The 25,831-nt window shown below is 56.2% G+C and overlaps 1 protein-coding gene across 2 annotated transcripts in view; it reads right to left on the bottom strand.

Moving 5' to 3' along the window:
- Positions 1–25,831, bottom strand: part of ITPR3 (inositol 1,4,5-trisphosphate receptor type 3) — a 64,297-nt gene that overhangs the window by 15,860 nt on the left and 22,606 nt on the right. For both annotated transcript variants that reach the window (XM_015237525.3, XM_006202108.4), the window contains exons 3-33: positions 24,118–24,239; positions 23,255–23,341; positions 21,977–22,135; positions 21,724–21,822; positions 20,851–20,934; positions 18,403–18,549; positions 18,123–18,218; positions 17,544–17,594; positions 17,207–17,349; positions 15,922–16,021; positions 15,672–15,832; positions 14,930–15,071; positions 13,435–13,596; positions 12,736–12,908; positions 12,081–12,200; positions 11,497–11,679; positions 10,287–10,538; positions 10,057–10,201; positions 9,391–9,532; positions 8,477–8,676; positions 7,187–7,316; positions 6,620–6,677; positions 5,238–5,403; positions 4,105–4,269; positions 3,954–4,028; positions 3,391–3,516; positions 2,512–2,634; positions 2,223–2,423; positions 929–1,180; positions 504–629; positions 249–374 (exon numbers count right to left, since the gene is read on the bottom strand). In XM_015237525.3, coding sequence (XP_015093011.1) covers positions 249–374; positions 504–629; positions 929–1,180; positions 2,223–2,423; positions 2,512–2,634; positions 3,391–3,516; positions 3,954–4,028; positions 4,105–4,269; positions 5,238–5,403; positions 6,620–6,677; positions 7,187–7,316; positions 8,477–8,676; positions 9,391–9,532; positions 10,057–10,201; positions 10,287–10,538; positions 11,497–11,679; positions 12,081–12,200; positions 12,736–12,908; positions 13,435–13,596; positions 14,930–15,071; positions 15,672–15,832; positions 15,922–16,021; positions 17,207–17,349; positions 17,544–17,594; positions 18,123–18,218; positions 18,403–18,549; positions 20,851–20,934; positions 21,724–21,822; positions 21,977–22,135; positions 23,255–23,341; positions 24,118–24,239 — 4,316 coding nt within the window. The remainder of the gene's footprint in view (positions 1–248; positions 375–503; positions 630–928; positions 1,181–2,222; positions 2,424–2,511; positions 2,635–3,390; positions 3,517–3,953; positions 4,029–4,104; positions 4,270–5,237; positions 5,404–6,619; positions 6,678–7,186; positions 7,317–8,476; positions 8,677–9,390; positions 9,533–10,056; positions 10,202–10,286; positions 10,539–11,496; positions 11,680–12,080; positions 12,201–12,735; positions 12,909–13,434; positions 13,597–14,929; positions 15,072–15,671; positions 15,833–15,921; positions 16,022–17,206; positions 17,350–17,543; positions 17,595–18,122; positions 18,219–18,402; positions 18,550–20,850; positions 20,935–21,723; positions 21,823–21,976; positions 22,136–23,254; positions 23,342–24,117; positions 24,240–25,831) is intronic.

Below are 25,831 nucleotides of genomic sequence, written 5' to 3' on the forward strand. Positions count from 1 at the left end.
CCTGATCTATGGCATGGTTCCCACTGTACTTACTGACCCACAGAAACTGTGAGAGGATAAATGTTTGTTGTTTTAAACTACTAGATTTGGGGGTAATTTGTTACTCAGTATCGATAACTAATACACGTGTATATCTTTCTGCTATACCTCTATGCACTACAAGCAAATAGGAATATATGTGTGTATATATATTCTGATTTCCCTCCCTTCTCCTCCTTGCACAAAAGCTACTAGCAGCAGGAGCCCACCTGCAGGGAGGTGCTGTTCTCAGAGAACGGGGAGCTGAAGAAGGCACTGATGGTATCCAGCACAACGGTCAGCACGTACTTCTCCAGGGTGGGGTCAGCCAGGCGCTTCTCCCGCTTACTACAGACCTGGGTTAGGAGAGACAGATGCCTGAGGGTGTCCAACACCTGGGGGCCCTCCACTTCTACCCATGGGAAGGCCACCACCCCCCTACCCCACCAGTCTGCCTGCAGGTCCACAGCCCCCTGGGGACAGACCCGAGCCATGTCCAGGGTGAAGTTCTCAAAGAGTGTCCAGATGTGGTTACTGGTGTAGATCTCCTTCATCTCCACCTCCGTGTCCACATAGCAGTGGTTCACAAAGTTCACGTAGGCCATTTTCACCTGGGCAGGCAGGGCCGGGAGGTCAAGGGCACGAGCAGGGTGCCCACCCAGGCTCTCCACTTCTCTGCCCTTCACCGATTCCTCCTGGCCTTCCCCCTGCTCCACTACCCATGTCCCCACCATCTCCCTCGCCTCCCAATCCCTGTCCACCTCCCCCACTTTCCTCATCTCCCTCCTCCTGCCCCACTGTGCAGGGCTGAGTGGCTGCCTTGGCCCGCTTGACCATCCCCTCACCCCTGCAGCTTCCCCTACCCTCCAGCCACCTTCCCCGGTCCCCAGGGTCCCCACACAGGCCCCACCTCAGTGATGCAGTCTTCATGCGTCACCACAGATACCACATCCTCCAGGGGCAGCAGGGATGTGCACTTGATCTCAGTGTAGACATTCTTGCCCTCCGCACAGGCGGCCAGCAGGTCCACCAGGGAGATGTGGTACATGAGGGGGCTGTGGTCCTCCACACCATCCCGGGCGGCCTTCATCATGTCCAGCAGGTTAGTCAGTGAGGCCTTGTCATTGTAGAACACGACCACGTCGTCACCTGCGTTGGTCAGCTGGTGGTGGGAGGTGGGGCACGCATCAGACCCCCCTTAGTCCAGCTCCACCCATCTGCCCTCCCCAGGGAGAGGCTGGTACTCTGACCCCAGCCCTCATCCAACACTCAGGAAAACCCTCTCCTGAGACTTTGGGGTTCCCTGGCCCTTGGGCCCTAGGCTAATGTCTCAGGCCCTCTGCCACCAGGGACACAGCCCAGCACCCAGGAAGTCCCCCTCCTCTCCTAAGGAAAGATCCCCACTTGGGCCGGTCTCAGAGGCGCCTCCTCCAGGAAGCCCATTGTAATCCCAGCCCCTCCTGGCTTTCCCTCCCCTGTGCTCCCACAGCTGTAATGTAAACCCTCGAGGAGCACACAGTATCTCTCTCATGTCAGTGATTATGTTATTCACAGAAATGTAACAGTAAGTAATAATTAGCACTGCACAGCCCTTCCAACATGGCTTCTCATTAATTACATTCCCTCGTCTCACCTTAGCGCTGGCTCCTTTCTCTCCCTGCCCACCCCCCCCATCCTGTAAGACACTCCGGGACAGAGACCACATCTGTTCAGATTCAGACTCAGCCCCTCATTTTTTGCCTTCAGGCAACACGTGTTTACTGAGTACCTACTGTGTGCCGGACCCTGGGGCCCTAGCAATGAGCACAAGGAACGTGGTCCCTGTCCCACACCCTTTGCCCCTGCCCTCAGAGCTTGCACTCGATTGACTTCTCCCGGGGATGCATGGGCCTTAGCACACAGCAGGTGCTTCATGATTTGTAAATAAATGACAGTAAATGATAAATGAAGGAATGAGTGTTTGAGATCTTTCAGGCTCCTTATCTGAGTTCTACCAGGCACCTAAGTTCTCCCCCTGGGCCCCGCATGAGTTCTGTTAGGCCGCCTGAGTTCTACTACACCTGCCTCTGTGACCTCAGTCCTCCCCTATGTCCCCTCCACAGCCCAGCACCTCAGGGTCCCTTTTCTGACCCACGGTCTGACTTCTCAAAGTCCAGGCCCCCCGCCGCCCGAGTTCCCTGTGCGCCGCTCAGCCCCACCCTCACCTCAGTCATAATCATGTCCTGGCACTTCTTGACGTACTTGCCCTCGGCCTTGATGACGGTGTGCAGGAAGTCCAGGTACTGCACGTGGCGCCCGTGGGTGGCCAGCAGGTGCACGAAGTGCTGCAACACGGGCTCACCGATCTCGGAGCAGAGCTGATAGTTGTTCAGGAAAATGTGCTGCATGGTCTCCGCCTCCAGCAGCTGCAGGCGGGCAGGGTGTCCATCAGACAGGGGGGTCCGGGCCCCACCCTACCCGCCCCACTCAGGTGCCCCAGCCCCACGCCCTCACCCCCGGCGTGAGGAAGAGATGCAAGTGCTTGTGCAACAGGGCCTGGTTGCCGGGGTTCCCCGCACAGAACTTCTGCAGGAACTGGTGTGTGTAGCGCAGAATCTCCATCATCTTGGCATCGCCCTGGAAGCGGAGAGGAGGGGAGAGGGTGCTGGGCTGGCCACCTGAGGAAGATGAGGCCAGGTCTGGGGCCAGAGCTCAGATGGGGGTGAGGGTGGGGGTGGGTCACGGCTCAGGATTGGGACCACAAGGCGGCCAGGTCCAAGGTGGGTCAGGATATGGAAATGTGCAAAGGACTAAGGCTCAGGGGTTGAGATGAGGCTGGAGTGGGGAAGCAAGGCTAAGGGGTCAGGATCAAGAGTGAGGGGAGGCTTGGGACTTAGCAAGACCAAGGTCGGTCAAGGTGAGGGACCAGGGTGGGCTTGAGGACAGTCAGAGTAAGAGGTCAGGGAGAGGCTAGGGTGAAAAATCAAAGTCAAGAGTCAAGATGAGGACAGAGTTGATATCATGGGTCAAAGAGAAGCTAGGGTCAGATTAGGGTCAACATGAGTCAGATAAGGAGGGTGAAGGTCAAAGGTTTAAATGAAGCAGAGATTATGAGGATAAGACCGGAGAGGGAAACAGAAGCTGGGGTCAGGGTCAAGAATCAGGGTGAGGCTGGAGTCAATTCAAGGTCAAAGTGGATCGGGGTGAGGGAGAGAAGGTCAAAGATCAAGATGATACTAAGACTGGATTCAGGGGTCAAGGTATCTGGGGCTGGCCAAGATGAAAGGTCAGGGCGAGGCTGGGTCAGGTCAGCTTTAGGGGTTAGTGTTTGGGTAAGGTCAGGATTTGGGGTGAAATGCCCAGGGGAGTCAGAGGTCAGAAGTCAGGGGTCACCTTGTCGTAGGGGATCTGCAGCAGGTCCAGCATGACCTTGTGGGCATCCATGTTCTTGAGCAGCCGCTGCTGTTTCTTTCTCATCTGCTCCCCAACACCGCACATCTTGTTCAGCCGCTCCAGGATCTGGGGGAGGGGAGGGGAGGGTGAGCCGAGAGCCCCTTCCCACTTCCTCAAGCTTCTCCCACTGCCCGGCCCACCCCACCAGCGGGTTCGAGTCCCCTGCCAACCAGAGCTGAATCCCAGCTCACACCGGGGACAGAGAGGGAAGAAGGCGTGGCTGCTGGGTTGGATCACTGCCACAAGGCCGGGAAGCCCTAAAAGCCTGATTCCACCCATAAAAGTAAATAGAACAATATGACTGTGAAATGGAGTTTCATTAAAATCTTTCAGCTTTAAAATAATTCCATCTGGACCTTGGCAGAGTTGTTCCAAACACTTAGGGAAAGCTGGAAGTTATCTTGCGGGCCAGCGGCCAGCAGAGCGTAAGGCGGAAGAGGTCGGGCCGGGGCCTCCAGGGCAGACAGGCCTGCAGACCCCACCCGGGGACCCTGTCCACTCACCCCCTTGACGATCTGGTAGTTCTCACTGCTCTTCTCCCCCGGCGGGTGCAGAAAGCCCTCCTCATCAGTGGGCCGCTGGGGGCACAGGGGAGGGGGTCAGCCAGGCCCAGCCTCACAGGGAGCCCCGCCATAGCTCCCACACCCCACTCACCTGCTTCTTGTCCTTGGCGGCACCTGCCTCCACCTCCTCGCCCTTGCCGCTGCCCTTCTTGTCCACCCACAGCTCCGACTTCTCCACCATGGTCCGCAGCCGGTCCAGCTCTGACTTGATCACCTTGTAGTTCTCCACGTCCTGGGCTGAGATCAGCAGCTGCACCTGAAGGTCAAGGACGGGCTTGCCTGGTGGGACAGGCACCTCCAGGTCCACTGCTTTGTAGAGACTCCCCGCACCTTCACAAGTCCAGGGCTGTCTCTGCTCCTAGCATCTCCACTTCATCCAGCCGATCCTACTCAACGTTTATGGCTCTTCTCTAAGACCACTGCCTCCAGAAAGCCTTCCCTGATGGCCACAGATTTCCCTGCATCCACAATCATGAGCTGCCTTGTCACCTGCTTCAGTTACTCACTGATTTGTGTCACATGCTACTGTGGCCTGTCACTTGTTTACCCAAAACCCAAACAGGGCAGGGCAAAGCAACCTGGCATCCCTGAATCCTGACTGTCTCCAGCTTACCCACTCTGGGTCAGTGGGTAAGGGAGGAAAGCTCCCTGGGCCTCAATTTCTCCCAACTGTAAGATGGGAATGAGAGTAGAAACCATGTTGTCAGGGCTGCTTCGAGAATTCCATGGATGCAAGTCTAACACTCAGTACCTGGCACACAGTGAGCCCTCGTTAAACACCAGTCCCATCTCAGAGGGAGCTGTCAAGACTGCAGCCGCGTGACATCACAATAACAAAACCAGTCCCTTTGGTGAGGGCCGACTACACGCCAGGCATGATTTGAAGCACACAGCAAAGGTGCATGCAACAGAGTTTGCAAACTGTAAAGTACTGTCCGCATCATAAGAAATAACAGAACTTGAGCCAGGCTGAGAGGAGAGGAAGGTGACCAAGACACGGCTCCCACCTTTAAGGAGCTCAGCCAGGCCAAAAACCCCAGACGTGCATCTCAAGCTGCCCCCGTGCTGTGAACTGCTCCATCCTGGTTTACCCTCAGTGGCCAGAGTGTGGCCAAGGTAGCCCGCCTGCTCAATGCCCAGGTCAGGTGGCCCTCTGGTCCCCAGGAAGCCCCTCAATCCTCCTCCCTGCTCCCTGAGGGCCAGGTGCTCTGGCGGGGGCAGCACCTGCTTGAAGGTGTGCATGGCCTCCTGGCGCTGGCTGAAGTGCTTGAAGAGCAGCTGCAGGGCCCCCGAGACCAGTGGCGCGTAGTCGTGCATGGTGAGGTGGATGAGCACGCGCAGGAACATGCGGCCACCCTCGTCGTCCACCTCCAGCATGCTGCTCGTCTTCCTGTAGCAGGGAGCGGGCACGGTTGGCACCTCCTTTCTACCCCAGGGGGCCAGCAGGCTCCCTACCACCCACTTAGCAGTGACAGCACTCAGCATAACACTGCGTAAAAGCACTGACTTTGGGGGAGGGTATAGCTCAGTGGTAGAGCATGTACTTAGCACGCACAAGGGCCTGGGTTCAATCCTCAGCACCTCCATTAAAAACAAAATACTGATATTTCCTCATCAGTTTGCAAACAGCAACTGCCCTGAGCACCCCAAATGATTCCCATGTCCACTGAGGTCCCGCAGGACCCCCCTTGATTAAGAAACCAAAGCAAGAAATCTTCACAGGGGACCCGCAGACACCCCCAAGGGATTCACAGATAGAATCTGGGGTCGTGAATGGAGGTGGAGAAAAAAACTGTATTTTTACCCACCTCTCGCCAGGATGTAGCATTTCCTTCAGTGAGAAAAAATTTAGTAGTACCTGTGACTTTGTCACCGATAAAAATCACAGATGTTTGCACATCACCTCAGAGTTGTTACAGAAATTGCAAAATATCGTTTATATTCATCACGACTTTGAAGTAATGGTACTAATTACAGCCCAGGCACAGCCTGTTATTTAACGTATTAACAAAGAGGCACATATATAACTGTCACTTCAAATTTGTTTTCTTCAATATTTTGATAACTGCATCTCAGTGCCATTAGTTTCCTTTCTAATTGTATGTTCATTATTTTATAAATTTAAAAACACCATTCCCAGGAGAGGTCCAAAGGCTTCACCAGATGCCAAGGGCATGGCACAGAAATAGTTAAGAGCCCCCAACTCCTGAGGTGACTCCCCCTCAATTCTAGCCCCCTGTAGAGCAGGCTGCCCTCCCTGTTGTAAGACACAGGGACGTTCCTCTCCCTCCAGCTACCCTGCCCAAGTCCTGACACTCAAACAGAGGCACGATCGCCCTGAGTGGAGGCAGGGGGATGACCAAGATCACACTGGGGCCCAAGTAGCCCCTATATTACTGGGGCCCAGGCAGGCAAAGGAGGATCAGAGCACAAAGCCAGGGGACCCCCACCCTGGAGCCTGGTAAGGGTCTCCAGGGGCAATGACGAAAGAGGGAGGGACCAGCCCCCAGCCTCAGGAAATCCAGACCAACCTTAGAGGGGGTCTACAAGCCTGCATCACCCACCCAACCCCATCCATAACCCCCCACCATCAACCTTGTCCTCACCCTACTCCAAACATGGCCTCCGCCTGCTCCCCGATGCGATCCAGGTTCATGTTGGCAGCTGTGGGGAGCAAGGGAGGGGCAGGTGGCAGCTCCATGTGCAGGAAAGATGGGAGCACAGGGGAGAGGAAGCAAGGAGAAGCCCAAGCCACTCCCTTCCCCATGCTGGCCAGGTGGCAGCCCCGTTGCCTGCCTTTTCCAGGGGCAGAGGTGGAACCAACCAGGACAGGGACCGGAACAGCCCCACTGCCCTGCAGGGGCGAGCAGAGTTCTGAGCTGAGGGTGCTGGTCTGGCTTAGCCTCTGGCTGTGATCTCAGTCAAGTCCCTGCCCCTCGATGGGCCTGCTGTTTCCCCATTTAGGAAATGGAGGGGTTGACCCCCACCCTTCCCCCCTCACTGGGGCAATTAAATGAGATAATGGAGAGGAAAGGTCCTTGCAGATTGGGAAATGGACAGGGCTGGGGAGCTGGCCGGGGGTGACCCCAGGTGGCAGCTCACTGCTGTGGACCCCTGGGCGAGTCACACAGCCTCAGCCTGAAGACAAGTTGAAGGCAGGGGTGGGGGCTCACTGGTGGAGTCGAAGGCAGGGGCCGTGCCATCGGCCCCGCTGTCCTGCATGGGAAACACCTCCACAAACTCCTTCTTGAAGACAGACAACAGGTAGGAGATGCGGTAATCCAGGCGGACATTGAGGATGAACTGGAGAAGAGGGAGAGGATGGGGTGAGGGCCGGTCTGAAATCAGGAGGCCAGTCCTTCTCCAGGAGGGGTGAGGGGCTACCCTAAACGAGCTCTGGCCCTCAGGGAACTCAGCACAGATGTTCAGGGATGCTGGGGGACATCACAACCAAACACATCAAGACTCTCCCCAGGGGGGTCCCGAGTGCCCTCCAGCCAGCTCCTGCCCCAGCCATGGGGATGGCACTTCCTCTCAGAATGAGACAGAGACCCTCTCCCAGCCCACTCAGTCCCGCTATCCCAGGCTGGACACTAACAGGAAAGGGAAGGAAGCTCCCCAGGTCCAAAGGCCAACTCTTTTCTCCTATCCTGCGCTGCCAAAAAGACGCTGGGGCTCCCAGGGGGCAGGAGGGAACCAAGGACTGTTGGGGAGCAGGAGAGGCCTCCATGAGGTAGGGGGTGAGGACACAGGGTTTGCAGGTACCACTGAATGGCCTCTATCCTCTCCTCGAATGGGGTACAGAGCCCCTGGCCACACCCAGGACTCAGATCTAGAAAGCCCCAGAATGAGTCAGAAGCCCCCTCTTCTGACTCCCTTGACCAGTCCCTGACCAGACTGGCTGCCCATGGAGGTCACTGTATTACCTTTCCTGTCCCCTGGTTGCAGGACAGCAAAAGCCAGGGTCCTTATCCCTCCTCTGGACATTAGCAGCCCCTTCCCCAAGTGTTGCAGGGGAGTCTTAACCCCAAGAGGGATGACTGTGTCCACCCCACTAGGAAATGGGCTCTCAAATCTCTAGCTCTGCTTCAAAATCTGTATGATCATGGGCGAGTCCCCTCCCCCACTTCCCTTTCCTCATCTGTACAATGTGGGGATGGAGCTAGACTTTAGCGCACAACAGAATCACCGGGAGGGCTTGTCACAGCACAGACTATGGGCCCCACCTCCAGCGTTTCTGATCCTCAAGTCTCAGGCAGGGCCAAAGAACCTCCATTTCTAAGTTCCCAGGTGAGGCTGAAGACCACACTTTGAAAACCAGTGGGCAAGACAGAGCTCATTGTGGGGCCTCTCCATACCAGATACTGTGACCTGAGTGGGGTTCACCCTGCTTAACTTTCCTGAACCAGCCTCCACCCTCCTGCTGTTCCCAGAACCTCCCACCATGCTGCTGGCCCGGCCACCTGCAAAATTTCCAGAATCTTCAGTTTGGTCTCCATCACCACAATGTCTTCATTCTCCTCGAACTTGCTTCTGTCCAGTGACTCAGGGGCACTTGCGCCAGCAGACAGGCTGGGGGCACCAAAGACAGACTGCTTGCGGCTCAGCACCATGGTGGACATCATGTGCCCCATGCCCTGGATGGACCGCCGCACGTTCTTGCCTACAGAGTGGGGAGAAGGGGGTCACAGAGGGTGCACAGCAGCAGCACCCAGACTATCTCCATCAGCTGCATAGCAAAGGGGCAAGGAAGGGGCAAGGCTAACTCAGGAAGGCCTCCTGGGGGAGGTGTGCCTTAAGCCAAATCTGGGAAAAAAGGGAGGGCCAGGGCAAAGGTGAACTGTGTGGGAAGATCAGTGAGGATTCTCCTGTGCAAGTCACGAGAGCTGCTGCAGAGCATAGGGGCCAAGGGGACACTGTGTGCAGAGCACTAAAAACCACTTTTATGCACTTTTGTCTAGATGAGTTTATGCTGCCAGCGGGTGTCCATGAGGGCAGGACTGTGACTCATCCCCTCAGACTGCCCCTTTCTCCTCACACTGACACAGCAGGGCTGTGTTTCCTCTCAGATGGTTGTTCTTTGACAGCAGGGTGTGTCTCCAGATCTGGCCGGGAGCTTCCCAAGCAGAGCCTCATTATCTCCCTCCGGACCAGGCTGTGCTGGAAGGCAACTTGCCCAGACCACCTGAGCAGGGGACTACTCTGGTCCAGCCAAGACTGGAGGGGACTGGGGTCCAAGACGCCCCTGCTGCAGCAGAACCAGGAGGCAGGCAGCATGGGAAGGTTGATCAGAGAGGACTTCCGGTGCTAAGATAAGACTGAGGACCGCTACAGTGGGTGGTGGGTGGTGGATGGCCGGGGTGGAGCAAAGCCTCACCGCCTGAGTCCTCGTAGGCCTGCAGCATGGCTGGGGGGGCTTGCACGCAGTCAATGATGCCCAGCAGTGTGCGTGTGAGCCGCAGCAGCTCGCTGAAGCTGTAGAAGCCAAAGTAGATGAGATTGTGCGCCAGGCTGACCACCTGCAGAAAGGGGGCGGGGCCGAAGTGAGTGTGGGCAGGGCCAAAGCGTGGTGGGTGGGGTTTGTGAAGGGCGCAGTCTTGTGGAGGGCGTGTCTCTGTGGGGTCAGGCCAGCCACGGAAACCAGGCAAAGCGGGTGTAAAGAGGAATAAATTCCTTGGGAAAGGCTTTAGGATGTCTGGGCTGTGTGGACATGGAACCAAGGATCCCAGTCAGGAGTAGCCTGACCCCAGTGGGTTACTGAAGAAGACAGGCCTGCAGAGGAGGCTACTATGAGGAGGATAGGGCAGAAATGCAGGAAGTAGGGGGTGGCTCCTGCCAAGGGCCTGCGATCCAGCCCTGGGCTGACAGGCTGAGTGGACAAAGGGGAGGCAGCCCTCACCCAAGCATCAATGAGAGGAGTCTCCATCTTGGAGAGTCCCAGTGGTCTACGGGGTCTCCCTGCACTGGCGGGCGACACTGAGGGAAGCAAATGACGCAGGCCCGAGAAGAGAGCAAGCCAGCGCCTCACTGAGCCCTAGCCCACCTCGAAGGTGAGCTTGTTCTTTTCCTCGTTGGCAAAGGGCACGGCCTCGCTGACCACGTTGTTGAGGTAGTCCTCCACAAACTCCATGGTGCTGGCAAACTTGTTCTTCTTGTCGTCTCGGGAGGCGTTGAGGTTGGAATCATAGCTAGAGATGAAGGCAGTGGGGGGTGAGGGTCCCTGAGATTCTCCCTCCCTGCCGCCTTGCCCTGCTCACCCTCCTCCCATCTCACTCCTTGATGGTGATGGCCGTGGGGATCTCAGTCCAGAGGCGGGCGAACTTGACGGGTGTGACCAGCTCCTGGGGGTCGCGGTCCACGTGCACGTGCAACATCAGGTGGCAGAAGGAGGCGCGCAGGTCAAAAGGCAGCATCTCGTCGGCCATGCACAGGAAGATCAGGTCTACGCCCAGCTGCTGGGAGATCTCATCAATGGCCAGGTACTGCCGGTCCAGGCACATGCGGGCAAAGAGCTTCAGCTGGTACCTACAGGGCAGGGAGGAGGTTGAGAACATGATAGGTGGGCTCACGAGGGCTGCCAGCACAGGCTCGAGGATGTGGCAAGGGACTTAGGTTAAACTGTGCACCAGCCACTGAACACAAAACAAAGGATGCGATTCTGAATAAGACAAGTGAACGGAAACCCAATCTGGAATTATGAGTGATGGCAGCTCTCCCCCATCTTGCTGAGGAGGGTGCTTTATGACTCAGTCAGAACAGGTCTTCATGGCAAGAGGGATGGTTGGGAGGGGAAGGGCGGGGGAAGAGTTTGGTGAGAGGAACCCTCCTGGGGTAAGGGATTGAGGGTAAGACTGGGAGAGAGAAGAGAGGAGGGGTGAGCGCCTGGGAAAAGGTGCAGGAACCTCGATGGTAGAGCTACAGAAATGAGAGCTGCAGGAAGCTTTGTTCTGCATGGGGTCATGCCCTCTGTGTCCCCCTCAGAGTCCTTGCATTACCTACCATGGGCTCCAGGGCCAGCGGCCTGGGTTTGGACTGTGGCTCCAGACTTACAGCCATGTAACCTTGGACAAGTTCCTTCACCTCTCTGCCTGTCTCCCCAACCTTACAATGAGGGTAATGACTGATAGTCCTTACTTCACAGGGCTGTCCTGAAGCTGAAATGAGTGATCAGGTAAAGTGTTTTGACCAGTGCCTGAGAGAAAGCGAGCATCTGATGAGTGTTCTCATATTCTTATTTTTTAAATATACATGTATGGAGACAAGTGTGGGTCCCTCTCAGGCCTGGTCACTGTACGAGCCTGGCCTTGGCCACCCAGTGCTCCTTGGGCCTCATAGTCGCCCTTCACTTGGCCTCCCTGATGGAGGCCGCCTGGCCGGTGAGTGGAAGTAGGAACCCCCTCGAAAATGCCAGAGCTCATCTCTGGGCAGTGCCTGGCTGAGGACCCCGAGGAGGCCACAGAGTGTGGGCAGCCCTGAAGGGCACCTGTAGTAGCTGAGAACATTCTCATCATGGGCATTGCCGGCCCGCGCCTCCTGGGCCAGCTGCCTCACACTCTTCTCATGGTGTTCGTTGTTCCGGTCAGTCCAAGTCAGCCACACTTCCTCCTCTGAGTACTCGATGCTCAGGTACTCGTGGGACTGCGCCATCTCCTTCACGGGCCGAAGCCTGCAGACCGATGGCACCTCCATCACTGGGAGCGGGGTCTGGGGCAGGACCCCAGGCCCAGAGCCCTTCAGGAGCATGAGCACACCCAGCCACACAGATCTCCCCTCCTGGAGCTGGGCGGGTGCCAGTCAGGCTCCCAGGCTGTCTCCCCTGCTAGGGACCAGCGAGGGACCTCAAACAGACCATGAGCTTCTGGAAGGCAGGGGCCTGGGCTCATCCCCCTTCCCCACACAGTGCCAGGCACACAGTAGGCACTGGGTACATGTCTGCAGAGAGCAGGGTTGCCAGCTCCAGCCTGAACCCAGACAGGGTCCCAGCTATAAGGTGGCTGGGGAGCTGGGCAGGGTGGAGCCCTGTGTGGGATGCTGAGCTGTGGGTGGGAGACTGTGCAGACGGCTCACTCGGTCTGAATGAGGATGTCGCTGTTCTTGGGGTCCAGCACACACTTGCAGATGAGCTCCTGGGTGACAGGGATGGCGATGTGGTTGGACACACACAGGTCGGAGAGGTAGTCCAGGAACCTGGGGTGGTGACAGCAGGTGGAGGGGGAGCTCAGAGACAGCCCCCAGGGGTGGCAAAGCCCACCCTCCTGCTCCTGCAGCTGGCAGCATCGGCTCCCTGAAACCTGGAGTTTACTGCTCCTGCTCCCTCCCTAAAGCTTAAAGATCTGGTATCGACTCCCAGATGCCCAGGGATGGACAACCTACGGGCATCACCACCACACAGCGGGGTTGGCTACATGGGAGTCCAGGGGGTCGGAGTAAAGGAGGCAGAAGGACAGGAATGATATTTCAAATATTTAACTGGTTCAATGCAGGCACTGACTTCGCCGCCAGAGAAGAGTCTGGGCACCTCCTACTGTACCAGGAGTCGACCCTCCAAATTTGGGACAGGACCTAGGGAGGGGCTTGGGGTTGGCAGGACCTCAGAGAGGTGGCAGTTTACCAACAAGTGCAGAAGGATTTCAGTATTTAACAGCCAGCATGGGGACTTTCTCCCCTGGGCAGCAGTGGGAGCGGGGAGGGAGTGGGTGTGGCGGGGGAGGGGCGGGCCCACCTGGGCTCCCGGTTCTTCCGCACCAGGCTGACGAAGGTCTCCACCTCCGTCTTGGTGATGTGCTTCTCCAGGAGCTTGCGGTTGTTGTGCAGCAGGGCAGTGATGGTGTCTTCAGCCAGGATGTCATAGCCGATCTGGGACTGCATCATCCCAAACTGCTTGGCGATGTGCTCCTGGGGGACAGGCAGGCTGGGGGTCATGGGGAGCCTAGCTCTGCTGCAGAACACTGCCCCTGGACTCCAGACTGGGACCAGACACCGGCAGGGGACCCCGACCTGAGGAAGGTAAGGGGTCCAGGAGAGGAAGCCAGCCCTGGGCAGAGGAGTGGGTTTATGTAATAGTTACCTAGCTCACCATCTGTCTCCCACCAGAGTGAAACCTCCTTGAGCAAGGGGCCTCGGGGGCCCCAGTGAAAATGAAATAGCAGGACTCTTGTTCAAAACATGAAAAATTTTAAGACAGCAACACAGAGCATGAAACCCAGCACAAGACCCCTCAGCAGAGTCAGGCTGTTCTCTGGGAGGACGACTCTACTGTGTGGTTCCCTACCATATCCTCAGGGCCTAAAACAGCGCCTGCCACACAGTGTGTGAGCCTCAGTAAATATCTGCTGAGTGAATGAAAGCATGAGGGAGGGAGGGAGGGAGGGAGCCGGCCAGCAGGTGAGGGGGGCGCCAGGCCAGGGCAGTGGCGGCCCACCTGGTTCTTGCGGTAGTCCTCCTGGGAGTGGCGCAGCACACGGTAGCACAGGCGGAACATGTGCTGGTATGGGGCGTTCTTCTGGTCCGACAGCTCCTCCAGCCGCACCAGAGGGCCCTCCCCACCCTTGTCTCGGAATGGGGCCTTCAGAATGCCAAAGATCTAGGGGACCAGGGAGAGTGAGGAGTTATCCCAGGAATTCTAAGCCCCAAACTGACCCTGCCCCAAGGCCACCCCCCATTAACCCCGGGGTGATACTACATTGGACCATAACCCCAGTCCTCCCCCCGACCCCCGCCCCAATCAGCTCCAGTTCCAGCCCTCACTTCCCTCTCCTGTCCAGAATCCTGACACTGGCCTCAGCCTGCCCATTCCTCCCCCACGTGAATTCTAGTTGATCCTGGGCCTGGCTCAGCCTCTGGGGGAAGAGCCGAGGGTCACACAGCTCAGGGGTCTGAAGCCCAGAGAAAAGGCAGGCCAGGCCGGTGTGGCCAGAGCTTACAATGTGAGACACAGGCCTGCTTTGTCCAAAAAAAAGGTGTAATGTGGGAACTAGGTGTGGGTGAAAACTTTTTCTAGAACAGACACCAAAGAGCCAGAATCAAATGGAATGAGAAAATCTTAGCTGGATCCTGGCTCCAAAAAAAAAAAAAAAAACCTTTAAAAGACAATTTAGGAGGGAATGGTATAGCTCAGCAGTAAAGTGCATGCTTAGCATGTACCAGGTACTGGGTTCAATCCCTAGTACTGCCATTAAAAAAAAAAAAAAAGTAAAAAAACCTCTGTTAAAGATATTTTAGGAAAAATAGAGAAACTTGATATGGACTGGGTATTGCTGCTAACTTCCTTAGGTGTGATAATGGTTCTGTGCTCTATAAAACAGTGCTTTTATTCTTAGGAGAAGTGGGTTGAAAAAATTTAGGGGTGAGGTGCACCCTCTTTTGAAACGCGTGGATGGAAGGATGGATATGGAGATGTAGTTACATAAAGCCAAACTGGCAAAAGTTAACAAGTGAATGCAGGCAGCTCTTGTTGTAGTATTCTTTCAATATTTTCTCAATATTCAAAATTTTTCATACTAAAAATTTAGAAAAAATTTTTTTAAAAGCACAAGTTCTGGACCTGACATCTGAGTGCACATACTGGCCCTGCTGCTTCTGAGCTGTGGACTCTTGTCAAGTTACTCCAACCAGTGTGTGCCTGTTTCCTTATGGTAAAATGGGGATAATAGGACCTCCCCAGGTTGGGAGGATCAAATGTGTCGATTCCTGTAGGGCACTTAGGGCAAGGCCTGGCACATGGTAAGAGGTGAATAAATATCTTTCTTTTAAAAAGAAAAAAAAAAAAAAAGGAGAAGCAATGAGAAACGTCAAGGAGACTGCAGCTCAGCCGGAGATGGGGAAAGGCAAACAGATTAAAAAGGTGACCTGTTCCCTGGTCACTGGCCCTTCCCCGCGGCCTGCCCACCCCCGACACATGTGCATAGGGTAGGCACCTGTTTGAGGATGTTCTGCTCCCTCATCAGCTTCTGCCGTTCCCGGTTGGGCTTGGTGACCATGATGTCCAACACATTCTGCCCATTGTTGGGGACGTCACTGACAAAGAACACCAGGTCCTCCAGCAGCTGGATGACAAACCTTCACGAAGGGACACCAGGGATCACGGGTGTGCGGTGCCAACCCCAGGAATGCCCCCGAACTAGCCCCCTACATGTGCTCCCCTCGAGCAACCAGCCCCTTCCCATGGGCCGGCCCCGCCATCACCGCACAGAGCCCATCACTTGCCTTTGATTGCTCTCCCCAGATTCACCCAGAATTGCTCTCAAAACACACCGCCTCAATCCACCCACCCTGGATTCCAAAGTGCCCCCTAGAGAAAGAATCTAGGAAATTCCTATCTGGTAAGGAACACAGGGCACCGGTAGGGTGTTTAGTGTGAAGGGCTCTGCATGTCCATCCTGACTGTCATTTACTAGATGTGTGACCTTGGTTAAGTCTCTTAACCTCTCTGAGCTTCAGTCCCATCATCAGTAAAACAGGGATAAAGATGGCTCGGTCACAGGGTGAGTTCTTGGAGTATGTGAGCAGTGAGGCTGGGGCCCAAGGTCAGCCAGAGCCCGACAGGGACCAGTCACCAGCTCTGTCTCCCCTGCCCAGCGTCTGCTCTGTGACCCCTTTTCTGTGAAACACAAACCCAGCAGGTCAAGACCTCTCTGGAACCCTGCTCCTGCAGCCCACCTGCGGTCATTCTGGCTGATGAAGCCCTCATTGAGTTTCTCCACGGCGCTGGCCAGCATGGAGCTGGCATCATTGGCAAAGTCCAGGTCTCGGATCTCGGACACAGGAACTGACACGATGGCAAAGGCCTCCTTGTCCTCCTTGGTGGGGCAGGTGCCCAGCTGCAGGGAAAGAGGTCAGCAGGGCACTCAGAGACCAGCTTAAGCCCAAGTCCAAGCCCAGCCCGCAGCCTGGCCCCCCAGCCCCGCACCATGAGCCGGATGGGCCGCTCCTCGTCGACGTCAATGGGCACATTGGTGCTCTGGATCCACGTGTTGGTGCAGAGGTGCCGTAGCCGGACGTACGAGTTCCTGCAGGCAGGAGGGGGGCAGAGCCCAGTGGAACGTGCCCCAGTGGTCTGCCCACTTGCCCCCCAGCGGCTTCCCGTCTTCCACCTAACTCCACACTACACACCCAGCAGCCGCGGGACGGGGCACCGGTCCCTCCAGGTGAGGAGCCCGAGCCGGATTAGAGAGACCAGCAGCACGGCTCCCAGGCCCTATGCCAACTGCCGCGCTCGCCCAGGCCCACATGCCTCACCTGCTCGCCCCAAACCCAAGTGCTCCAAAAGCCCAGGCTGGTTTGCAAGCTTGGGACCAAAATTCATTTGGACAAATGAGGCGACTTAAACTATTTATCCCATTTAGTGTCAACACGCATACATTTCACAGCAGAAACACTCATGTTTTTCATTATGAAATATAATTACCTTTCAGAAATGAAAAACAATCTGAATCTCCAAATACATCTGGCCCCAAGAGTCTCAGATATGGGATTGTGGGCCTACAATGACTCAATTAATTCCATCAGCCCTGCTGATGGGTAACTTGATATTCCCACTTTACAGGTGAGGAAGTTGCAGCCAAGTGACTGAGTCAGCTGCCTGAGGTCAGACAGCTTGTCTAGACTAAAGCCTGACTGACACTCGGGAAGTTTCTTGATGCTACGTTTTAGAATCTCAGCAGGGAAGAGGGTATAGCTCATTGATAAAAGTACATGCTTGGCATGCATAAGGTCCTGGGTTCAATCCCCAGGGCCTCCATTAAAAATAAGTAAACCTAATTATCGCCCCCCCCCCAAAAATAGAATTGAGCTATTTCAGTTTAAAAAAAAATTGTTTTAAAAAAGAATCTCAGGGCTAGGGGGGTCTTGAAGGTGAGGGAGTCCAGCCCCTGCACCCAGTGTGCCCGGGACAAACTCCACAGCCTGTGCCTGAGCCCCAGGCCAACTGGCCGTACAGAACGCTGGAGAGAAGGCATCCAGAGATGAGCTAGCACAAGGCGGCATCCCGTGTGCAGGACCCAGGGCAGGGCACACGGCAAGTGCTCATCTGACTCCAGGCCTCAGAGCTGGATCCCCAGAGGGGCAGGTCATGCAGGCCCTGAGGCCAGGGGACCTCAGGAGGACAGAGGAGTGAGGGGCACGGGGAGTCCAGGGACAGGACGGGCGAGCCTGGGCACCCCCGCCCAGCCCCCAGGCACGTGGCGCCTACCTACCTTGGCACGAAGGAGTCAGTTTTCTGCAGCGTGGTGGGGTCCAGCTCAAAGAGGGAAGCGATGTCGTTGCCATGGGGCACAGCCACCAAGCGGTACTTAATCTTCTCCCCAGCGTTCCGACGACCTGCACGGCCCTGGGCACCCTGGGGTGAGGACCCCAACTCAGGTTAGGAGCCCCTCCCTCCTCTCAGGCTCCCTGAATCCCAGGATCCCATCTGAGAGGCCTTCGCCCTCCAGCCTACCTCCCAGGGTTTCACAGGCCCCCCTACCCCAGCCCACCCCAGAGCTGTGCATGTTCACTCTTCCCCCAGCCCTGGAACCATCCTTTGGTCCTCACCGTTCCTGCTGCCTTGGGATCAGAGGCATCACCCTTGTAGCTGGGGTTCTCCTGGACAGAGATACAAGATAGGGGCTACTGGGCACCAAGCTATACCCACAAGACCCACACCCCAAAACAGTGTCCACATATGACCCTGCTTGGGGCAGGCAGCCTCCCTCATCCTTCCAAGGGTGCCCATCTCAGCCCCCAAATTCATGTCACTATTGAAGGAGCCAACCAGAGCCCCAGGCCCTGCCCTCCATGGCCTCTCTCCATAGACCCATAGATGGAGGCACACATACATAAGTGCCCCAATTCACACAAGCCTGTGTGTTACAGACAGACGTGGATGCAGAATGTAAGTTCCACAAGGGCTGGGAATTGTGCTCACTGCTGTATGCCCAGGGCCCAGAATAGCTCCTGGCACACAGTAGGGTCACCGTAACATTCCTGAAACTTACAGTCACGCATGTATTTGATAATATTTGCCAAGTATATGCATGAGAGCAGATAAACCAGGGTCCACACATGTCTCTCTGCAGACATGCACCAGGCACTTGTGCTCGTGCCCAGGACACCCTCTGCCTCCCTACTCACCTCAGCAGCCAGGTAGTTGCCCGTGGCCAGATGCTTGAAGCGGTACAGGCCGTTCCAGTGGCCAGCTCCTCCACGGCAGGGGTCATGGTGGACCACCTGGGGGGTGCAGGGGTGAGGCGGGGGCACAGAGGGGAGGGGGACTGGAGGCCTGGAAGGCTCTGGGTGGGTGGGTCTGAGACCTTCCCTGGCCCCCTGGCTGTGAAGGGGCTCAGAGGAGAGACAGATGGGGTGAGGGGGGAGCCCAGGGCTGGGTCCCAGATGCCAGAAGCAGGGTTCTGACCTCCACCTCCCAGAGGGCGTTGGAGCTGGTGGCTGAGGTGGCAGACTGGCGCAGCGTGGTGCGCAGAAACACCTGCAGCTTGCCCTTGTACTCGTCACACGTCAGGAACTTCTCCTGCTCCGCGTGGAACAGCCGCACCACGTCTCCCTGCAGGTGGCGGGGCAAGGGCTCAGGGTGGACAAAGAACCTCCAGGGAGCCAACCCCACCTGCCATAGATGCAGGCGCAGGCTTCCAGAACCAGCAGCCGAGGCTGGAGTGCACACTGAGTTCCATCAGAGGACAGCCAGGGCCCAGTCCCTCAGCCAGGCTCTCGGCCCAGAGCCACAGTCAAGACCTCAAAGAGCTGGGGCCGGACACACTCTCACCCAGAGCCCTCCCCAGCCTTCCCATATCTGAACCTGTCTTCATCAGCTCCCTCCCCAGCCTGTAAGTCTAGAAACCCCACCTGACCACTAAAGGCCAACCTTAAGTTACCTCCTCCACAAAGGCAAGAGAGGTCTCCCCAGGCCCATGGTTGCCCCTCTCCTGGGGCCTTTTCTGCCTGAATATCAGTAGTCAGACCCATCTTTTTTGCCTCCTGTTGGACTGGAACAGCCAGAGCAGAGGCTGTGGCCTGTGCATAGCTTTGGACATTGAGACCAACTTTGGATCCTGGCTCTGCTCTGAAAAGTTGTGTGACTTTGGAGAAGTCCCTTAACATCTCAGCCTTAATTTCCTCTTCTATAAAATGGGAACACCAGGAACTCCTTGCAAAAACTAAGGATTACAATTTGTATAATGAAGTAACACGGCACACTTACCATGTGCCAGCCCCTGCGCAAGCAATTTACATGGACTTTCTCACCTAATCCTCGCACCAACCCTCTGGGTGCATATACAGTTATCCCCATTTTACAGGTGGAGAAACTCAGGCAGAGAGAAACTTAAAGTGTCCTGCCGAGGGTCACATAGCTAGTAGCAAATGGGACGAGAATCCGTGCTCCAGAGCCCACACGTGCATCTCCTCACCCCAGCTCCTCCCACAGCAAGCTGTCTCCCACCCAGCAGGCTCTCAGTGCGTGTCTGTCACTCCTGTTATTACCACTATGGCATTATCTGTCTTCCCTACACTGCACTGGACATGAAGTACTCAGTCAACATCTGTAGAGTGAATGTATGAGCAAGAAAGTGAATGAACATACACAGATTGGGTCAGTTACTTATGGCAGAACTACTGATTTATGTGCCCAGGCAGTGCCGGGTGAGAGTAAAAAAAAAAAAAAAACTTAAGGGTGGACTTAAGCTCAAGCTTCCTATGCAAGTTGCCTGGAATCGGACCTTGGAGCTGTGACAGATTCACCAAAACCACTCCATAGAGTTGGGACCAATGATGCTTCATTTTCGAAGTGCTGCACAGACTTAGGGCTGGAATGTGTAATCAGGGAAGGCTTCTGGGAGAAGGTGGCACACGAGCTGGGCTTTGATTGATGTGTGGTTGATGGGCAGGCTTAAGGGAGGGAGGGAGGGAAAGGCATTTGCACAGAGTATGAGTAGACAGGAAAATAGCCTAGGGAAGGGAGAAAGGAGGGCAGGAATGTCAGCTAGAGCAGCCTGGCTTGGGGAGGAGAGCAAAGGAGCCACTGCAGGCTTCTGAGCAGGGGAGGTCAGTGCACACGGGGTGACCTCCTTAGGGCGGCTGCTCTCAGGCCTGTCGCCTGTCCCTTTAACAGGTATCACAGCCAAGTGTATCTGCGATTTCTCTAGCTGAGGAGCCCCACCCTCTTTGCCCCCCACCAGATCTGCCCTTCCACATACCACTTGCACCCCAGTAGGGTGGTTCTGAACCCTGCAGCCCCACTGAAGGAACCTCTGAACCCTCCTCTCTCCCCCGAACTCTGGGTTTCAAGGTTTCTCCAGCGTTCTCCCCAGCCGTCCTTGTACCCTCTGCTCCAGTCCCTCCAAAGTCATTACTATGGTATTTCCCAGCACAGCTGTCACCCCACAGGCTTGTCCCCTCCCCTCCTGCCAACCCCTTAGGTCCAAGAGCCCACACCGGCAGGTCTGGAAGCAGCCTCAGCAGCCTCATGTCCTTGCCCAAGAGGGCACAGGGCAAAGGGTAGGGGGCGTGGCGGAGCAGACATGTGGGAAGGGACAGGGAGCTCAAAGGGTCTGGACCCACCCCCGAGGTGGGGGATAGGGACCTCCCCCCAGCCTGCTGACACCCCCTTAACAAGAGAGCAAGGTGAGAATAGCCAGGACTCAGACAGGCTGGAGAGACGGGTCTTGAGGCCAAAGACAAGAGAAGGGATGGTCTGGTTGGGGCCCTGTAGGGGTGGAGGGAGGCCAGAAGGGGTACAGAGCCAGAGAAAGGGGTGCACAGAGCTGGCTACAGGGCAGGTGGGGAAGGTAGCCAGGGGGACCTCTGGGGGTGGGGCAGGACAGCAGGGGTGGGGGCTCCCAGTCCTTACCCCTTTCAACACCTCCTCCAGGTGGTCTCGGAACTGCATAAACAAGTTGATCTTCCAGCTGGTGTTGCAGTTCACAGAGTTGACCTGAGGAAGGGCAGAGAGACCCCTGATGCCAGGCAGACCCCTGCAGTTGGGGAGTGGGCCCACACTGAAGGCCCAGAGAGGGGGTAAGGGGAGGTCAGCCCAGCCCCCATCAGTGCACAAGGACAGGATACCTTTTCCTAACATGGGCCCCAGACCCCAGCCCAGCTGCCCTGGGGCTGCCAGTCTGTGGGGTAGAGAATGGAGGCAGATGCTAGGAGACAGTAGAGGGGGCATTGAGGCCTGGCCCTCCAGCGGCAGGCAGGACTGGAGAGGGAGACCCCAGGGAGGAGGAGAGTGGGTTTGTGGACGCCTGTCTGCTGCAGAGCTAGCCGAGTTACTAACTAGGGTCCTTGGACTTTTTAATCAAGAGGAATTGATGAGAGGCCTCGTGAAGCACGAGGGAGCGAAAACAAGTAACAGGTGCCCCTGCTCACTCTCTGAGGAGGGCGGGCTGGTTTTTTAAATGGAGTGGGAGTAGGGGTGGGCCAGTTGGTTGGGTCAGGGGTGGTGTAGGTGGTCAGCCCACCCCCTCGGTGGTGCTGTGTGCAGTGATCATGTGCAGTATCCTGCTTTTGCTCCCGGCACCTCATAAGTGGCAGCTGGTTTTTGGCTCTCTTGTATCTTATTGTTCATGATTGCCCCAACTGCGCAAGCATCCAGTGACTTTTAGTCCCTTATCGTTTCTTTGTCTTCTGTTACTCGGGGAGATGTTTGTCCAGGGGCAAGTGCAAGCACTCTGAGAGAGGGCCCCGGGCCCAGCCTGCCTCAGCAACCCAACACCCCGCTCACCTCCTTGCAGCCAGCGTTGTCACTGAGCTCGTAATTGCTGGCATGCAGAGGCTGCCCAGCGTTGACGGGATTCAGGATCACCTTGTCCCCTACAACCACCTGTGGGGAAAGGCAGGGAGGGCCGGGCCCCCTGAGAAACAAGCATGAGCTCACGCAGTCCCCCAACCCACATCAAAGGCCCTTTGAAGCCCCCCTGGAGCTGTGGCCTGTGCCTTCCTTCCAGCAGGCCCTTCCTGCCCAGCCCTGCCCTCACGTTGTCCCCGTTGCTCCGCAGCTTCCAGAAGGGCTGGATGAAGAGCCAGGAGCCCTCGTTCCCTGTGGCATCCAGCGTCACCCGCATGGCATTCTTCTCCAGCAGGGCCGGCAGCCGCTTATTCACCGTCAGGTACTTGTTGCTCTTCATGTGCAGGAGCTGGGGGACAGGTGGGGGTGAGGTCACCAGGCCCCAGGAGGCCAGCTCATCAGAGAGGGGCCCTGGCAGGGCACACTGGACCCGTGATCATGGCTTGATGCATGTACAGTGTCAGACACACAGACTGAGACAAACACAGCCAGACGAACAATCACATACCCAGGAGATCACACAAAAAAAGCCAGCACTGTTCTAAACACCTTACATGTATTAATTAGCTCATGTAATCTCACAACAACCAAGAGGGAAGTACTATCACTGGCCTGATTTTACAGATGGGGAAACAGAGGCACAGGGAAGTTAAGTAACTTGCCCAGGTCACACAGCTAAAACCTGAACCCACCTCATGGCACCAGAATCTGTGCTAGTGACCACCGGGTTGAAAACACATCCAATTCACAGCAGTTCAGCTGTGACACAGCAATTCAGGCCACGCAGCAACAGGCACACACAGAAGCAGACATGCAGTCACAGAGAGCCCTGGGTTCAGTTGTAACTGAGCAGGACCCTATGGGGTCTTCCTGGGACAGACCCCTCTGTCCATGTCCTCTGCTTTCACTCCTCTCTGAAGTACTCAGATAACAGTAGCTGACGCAACTTTCCTGAGCTGTTTTACAGACCATAAAACCACCACCAAGTGGAAGAAATTACCTACTTGATGATCATGAGCACACTGGCACCTAAGGATTGATAACATTAACCCCCGTGACACTGCCCTGTTACGTCACCATCAACCAATCAGAATTGTGCATGAGCTGATCACATACCCTGGGACGCCCCTCCCTCACCATGCCTTTAAAAATGCCTTGCTGGGCGGGGGTTGGGGGATAGACAGATAGATCGATCGATAGATAGACAGATAGATTTTTTTTTTTTGCTAAATGCCTAGCTGAAACCCATCTTGGCGGTCAGGCTTTCTAAGCATTAGCTGTCCTGAACTCCTTGCTTGGCCCCCTGCAATAAACACTGCACCTTCCTTCCCCACAACCCCTTGTCAGTTGATTGGCTTTACTTTGCGGGCCAGCAGACCCAGGTTTGGTTCGTTAACAATGTCAGCTGGCACCCCTCTCCCCCCACACCAGCCCCAGCATCCTCAGCAGGAGACGCCGGCGGTCCCACCTGGATCACACTGCCGTACTTCACCACGTCCCCGTGCACTTTCTTGTTCTCCGTGTCATTCTGCTTCTGCTCCATCTGGGCTGCGTGCTGCACAAACACATGCAGAGCTGGAGGGCGGGCCCAGAAGCCTGCTCCTGGGGGGACATCCCCCCACACCACACCTGCACGTGCGGGCACACAACCACAGAGGGCCTGGCACCGCATTCAGGGGGACCCCCAGAGCCAATCCAGCCCATTCCTCCCGCTACTGACAGAAGAATGAGGCTCAGAGTGTGGAGGGACAACCCCGAGCCATACAGCATGCAGCCCAAGGAACCAATTCCTTCACCCCTGCCCTCTCCCTGCCGCTTCCCTCTAGGGGGTCACACCAGCAGGCCTGTGAACCCCGTATGCCCCTGACATCCCTAGCAGATAACCTAAGGCTATGCCTCACTGCCCTCCCTCACCAGACTCCTGGTGCCCCGACACGGGACCCCTGCCCCAGCCCAAATGCTGGCAGGTGTGCTTTGAGCCATTTCCCCCTCCTCCACTCCCACTCCTCTGTGACCTCCCTCCCAAAACTGTGTGTGCTCCCAGCCCACTGCCTCCAGGAAGCCTTCCCTGACTGGCCACAGCCAACTCTGACAGATCCAGCTCTGGTGCCTCCAGGATTTGGTGTGCGTCCCATCAAGGCCACCTTTCTAGGCTCTTCTGTCCCAATAGACTGGAAGTTGCCTGAGGATAGGCTGTGTGTGCTCCATCAGACTGGGAGTTCCTGGAGGCAGGCACTCTGTCTCCTCCATCAGACTGGCTCTCCCTGAGAGCAGGGGCCCAGGTTCGTGACACACACATGCAGGTGGACAGCTGTGTGCACACACACACACCTGTAACTTCTGCAGCAGCACCACATCGGCGATCTTCTCCTTGTCCTGCTTGGTCTGCTTGGCCTTCCAGTACTGCTTCTGGGCTGAGTAGCGGTTCATGGGACACACCTTGAAGAGGCAGTCTGAGGGAGGGCAGACCAAAGGAGGGAGGTGGGTTCATGTGGGGCTCAGGGCTCTCCCTGCAGCACTGCCCCTGAATCCCACCTCTGCTCCCCGCACTCCTCCCCACCCCCCTGCCCCACTGGGATAGAAAGGTCATGTTTGGAAGAACCTTGTAGGTCCAGGTTCTTTCAAGGATACTTGGGGCATCCTGGACTGGGCTGAGTAGAATGGAGAGTCCCAGAAGCAGGTTTGAGAGCAGGATCTCACCCGGGAGACTGACATGTGTCCTCCTCCCCACAGGAGATTTATCAGAGGCTCTTGGGCACCCACCCACCCCTATGCCCTGTCTATGCCCAGCTTTTGTGGACATTGACGACTAACAGCTCATATCAGCATTCTTCTGTGGCCAACCGCCATCTTGCCCACAGATGCCTGGAAAGTGACATCCCCCACCCCTCCTGAGGGGCAGCCTGTATCCAACAACTGACACAGGAGGAGGGGACTGTCTGCGGTGATCCCTGTGGGATCAGGCTGAGGCTTCTCTTCCCCTGAAACCACCTCTTCGCTGGGCTCTTCCCCTGCCTTGTCTGAGCCAGGCTCCCAACATGCTCCTCCAGAGACCCCTCCTCAATAATTCTCCCATCAGATGTTCTGCTTCTAGGGAACTCCACCTAAGACAGGGCCAATCAAAATTCCAGAAACAGGTTCTCTATGACCTGATTTTTATTTGCAAGACAGACAAAACATCGATTTTCATAAACTCCAGGAAGGGTGTCAGATTTTTCTACTTATCAAAAGGAGACATGACCTGGAAAATCCTTTTCTACAGTGTGGTGAGAAGGGATCAAGGATTCTGGGTCCTGGTAAAATGCTGGCATGGAGGATTGGGCCTGTCTGACTGTAGCATGTAGCATGGACCGTGCTGTGAGGCACTGAGCTCCCCATCACAGGAGGGAATCACAGGAGGGCATGAGGTTGGCCTCTGTAACTCCTCTCAGGCACAGTGGCCTGGCTCCATGAATGGCAGTACTCCAGCAGCAGGAAACACAGGAGGAAGACAATTGTGAGGGGGACCTGGATGGAGGCCCCTCAAAGGAGCAAATCACAGAGTCGGGGAGCCCCCTCCATCAGGCCCTTTCCTCTACCCTCTAAAAGGTCATTAGCCCCTGGGAACTAAAAGCAAAACTGGGTTTTCTGTGTAGCCCTTGAGAAGGCAGAGGCCCCGCCCCTGGTGCATCAGGAAGGGAAAGTGAGGGAATCAAAGTTCAGGGAAGACAGAACTTCCTTGAAGGGAGGGGAAAATAAGGCAATTCCATAAGCAGATGCAGCCGCCAAGGGCTGCTCTGCCTAGCCCATCTTGGCTTTACCAGCATGAGTGGGCATCACTTCTGGAAGTAAGCACTCAGTTTGTTGGAGACAATGTGTCTTTCCCAGGTTCTGCTCAACCTCCAAAAAGAAGCTGGGGTGTCACCCCCTCCAGGAAGTCCTCCTGCTCCTTCAGGCTCGGCTGGAGCTCACAGGGCTCCCCCAGGTTCCCTGGGTCACCACATCCATCTCACCACCTTGTTAGAGGTTCCCAGCAGGAGTAAGGGGAATGGGGCCGAACTAGGGG

Source organism: Vicugna pacos, chromosome 20 (assembly GCF_048564905.1).
Source record: "Vicugna pacos chromosome 20, VicPac4, whole genome shotgun sequence".
NCBI classification, from domain to species: Eukaryota; Metazoa; Chordata; class Mammalia; order Artiodactyla; family Camelidae; genus Vicugna; species Vicugna pacos.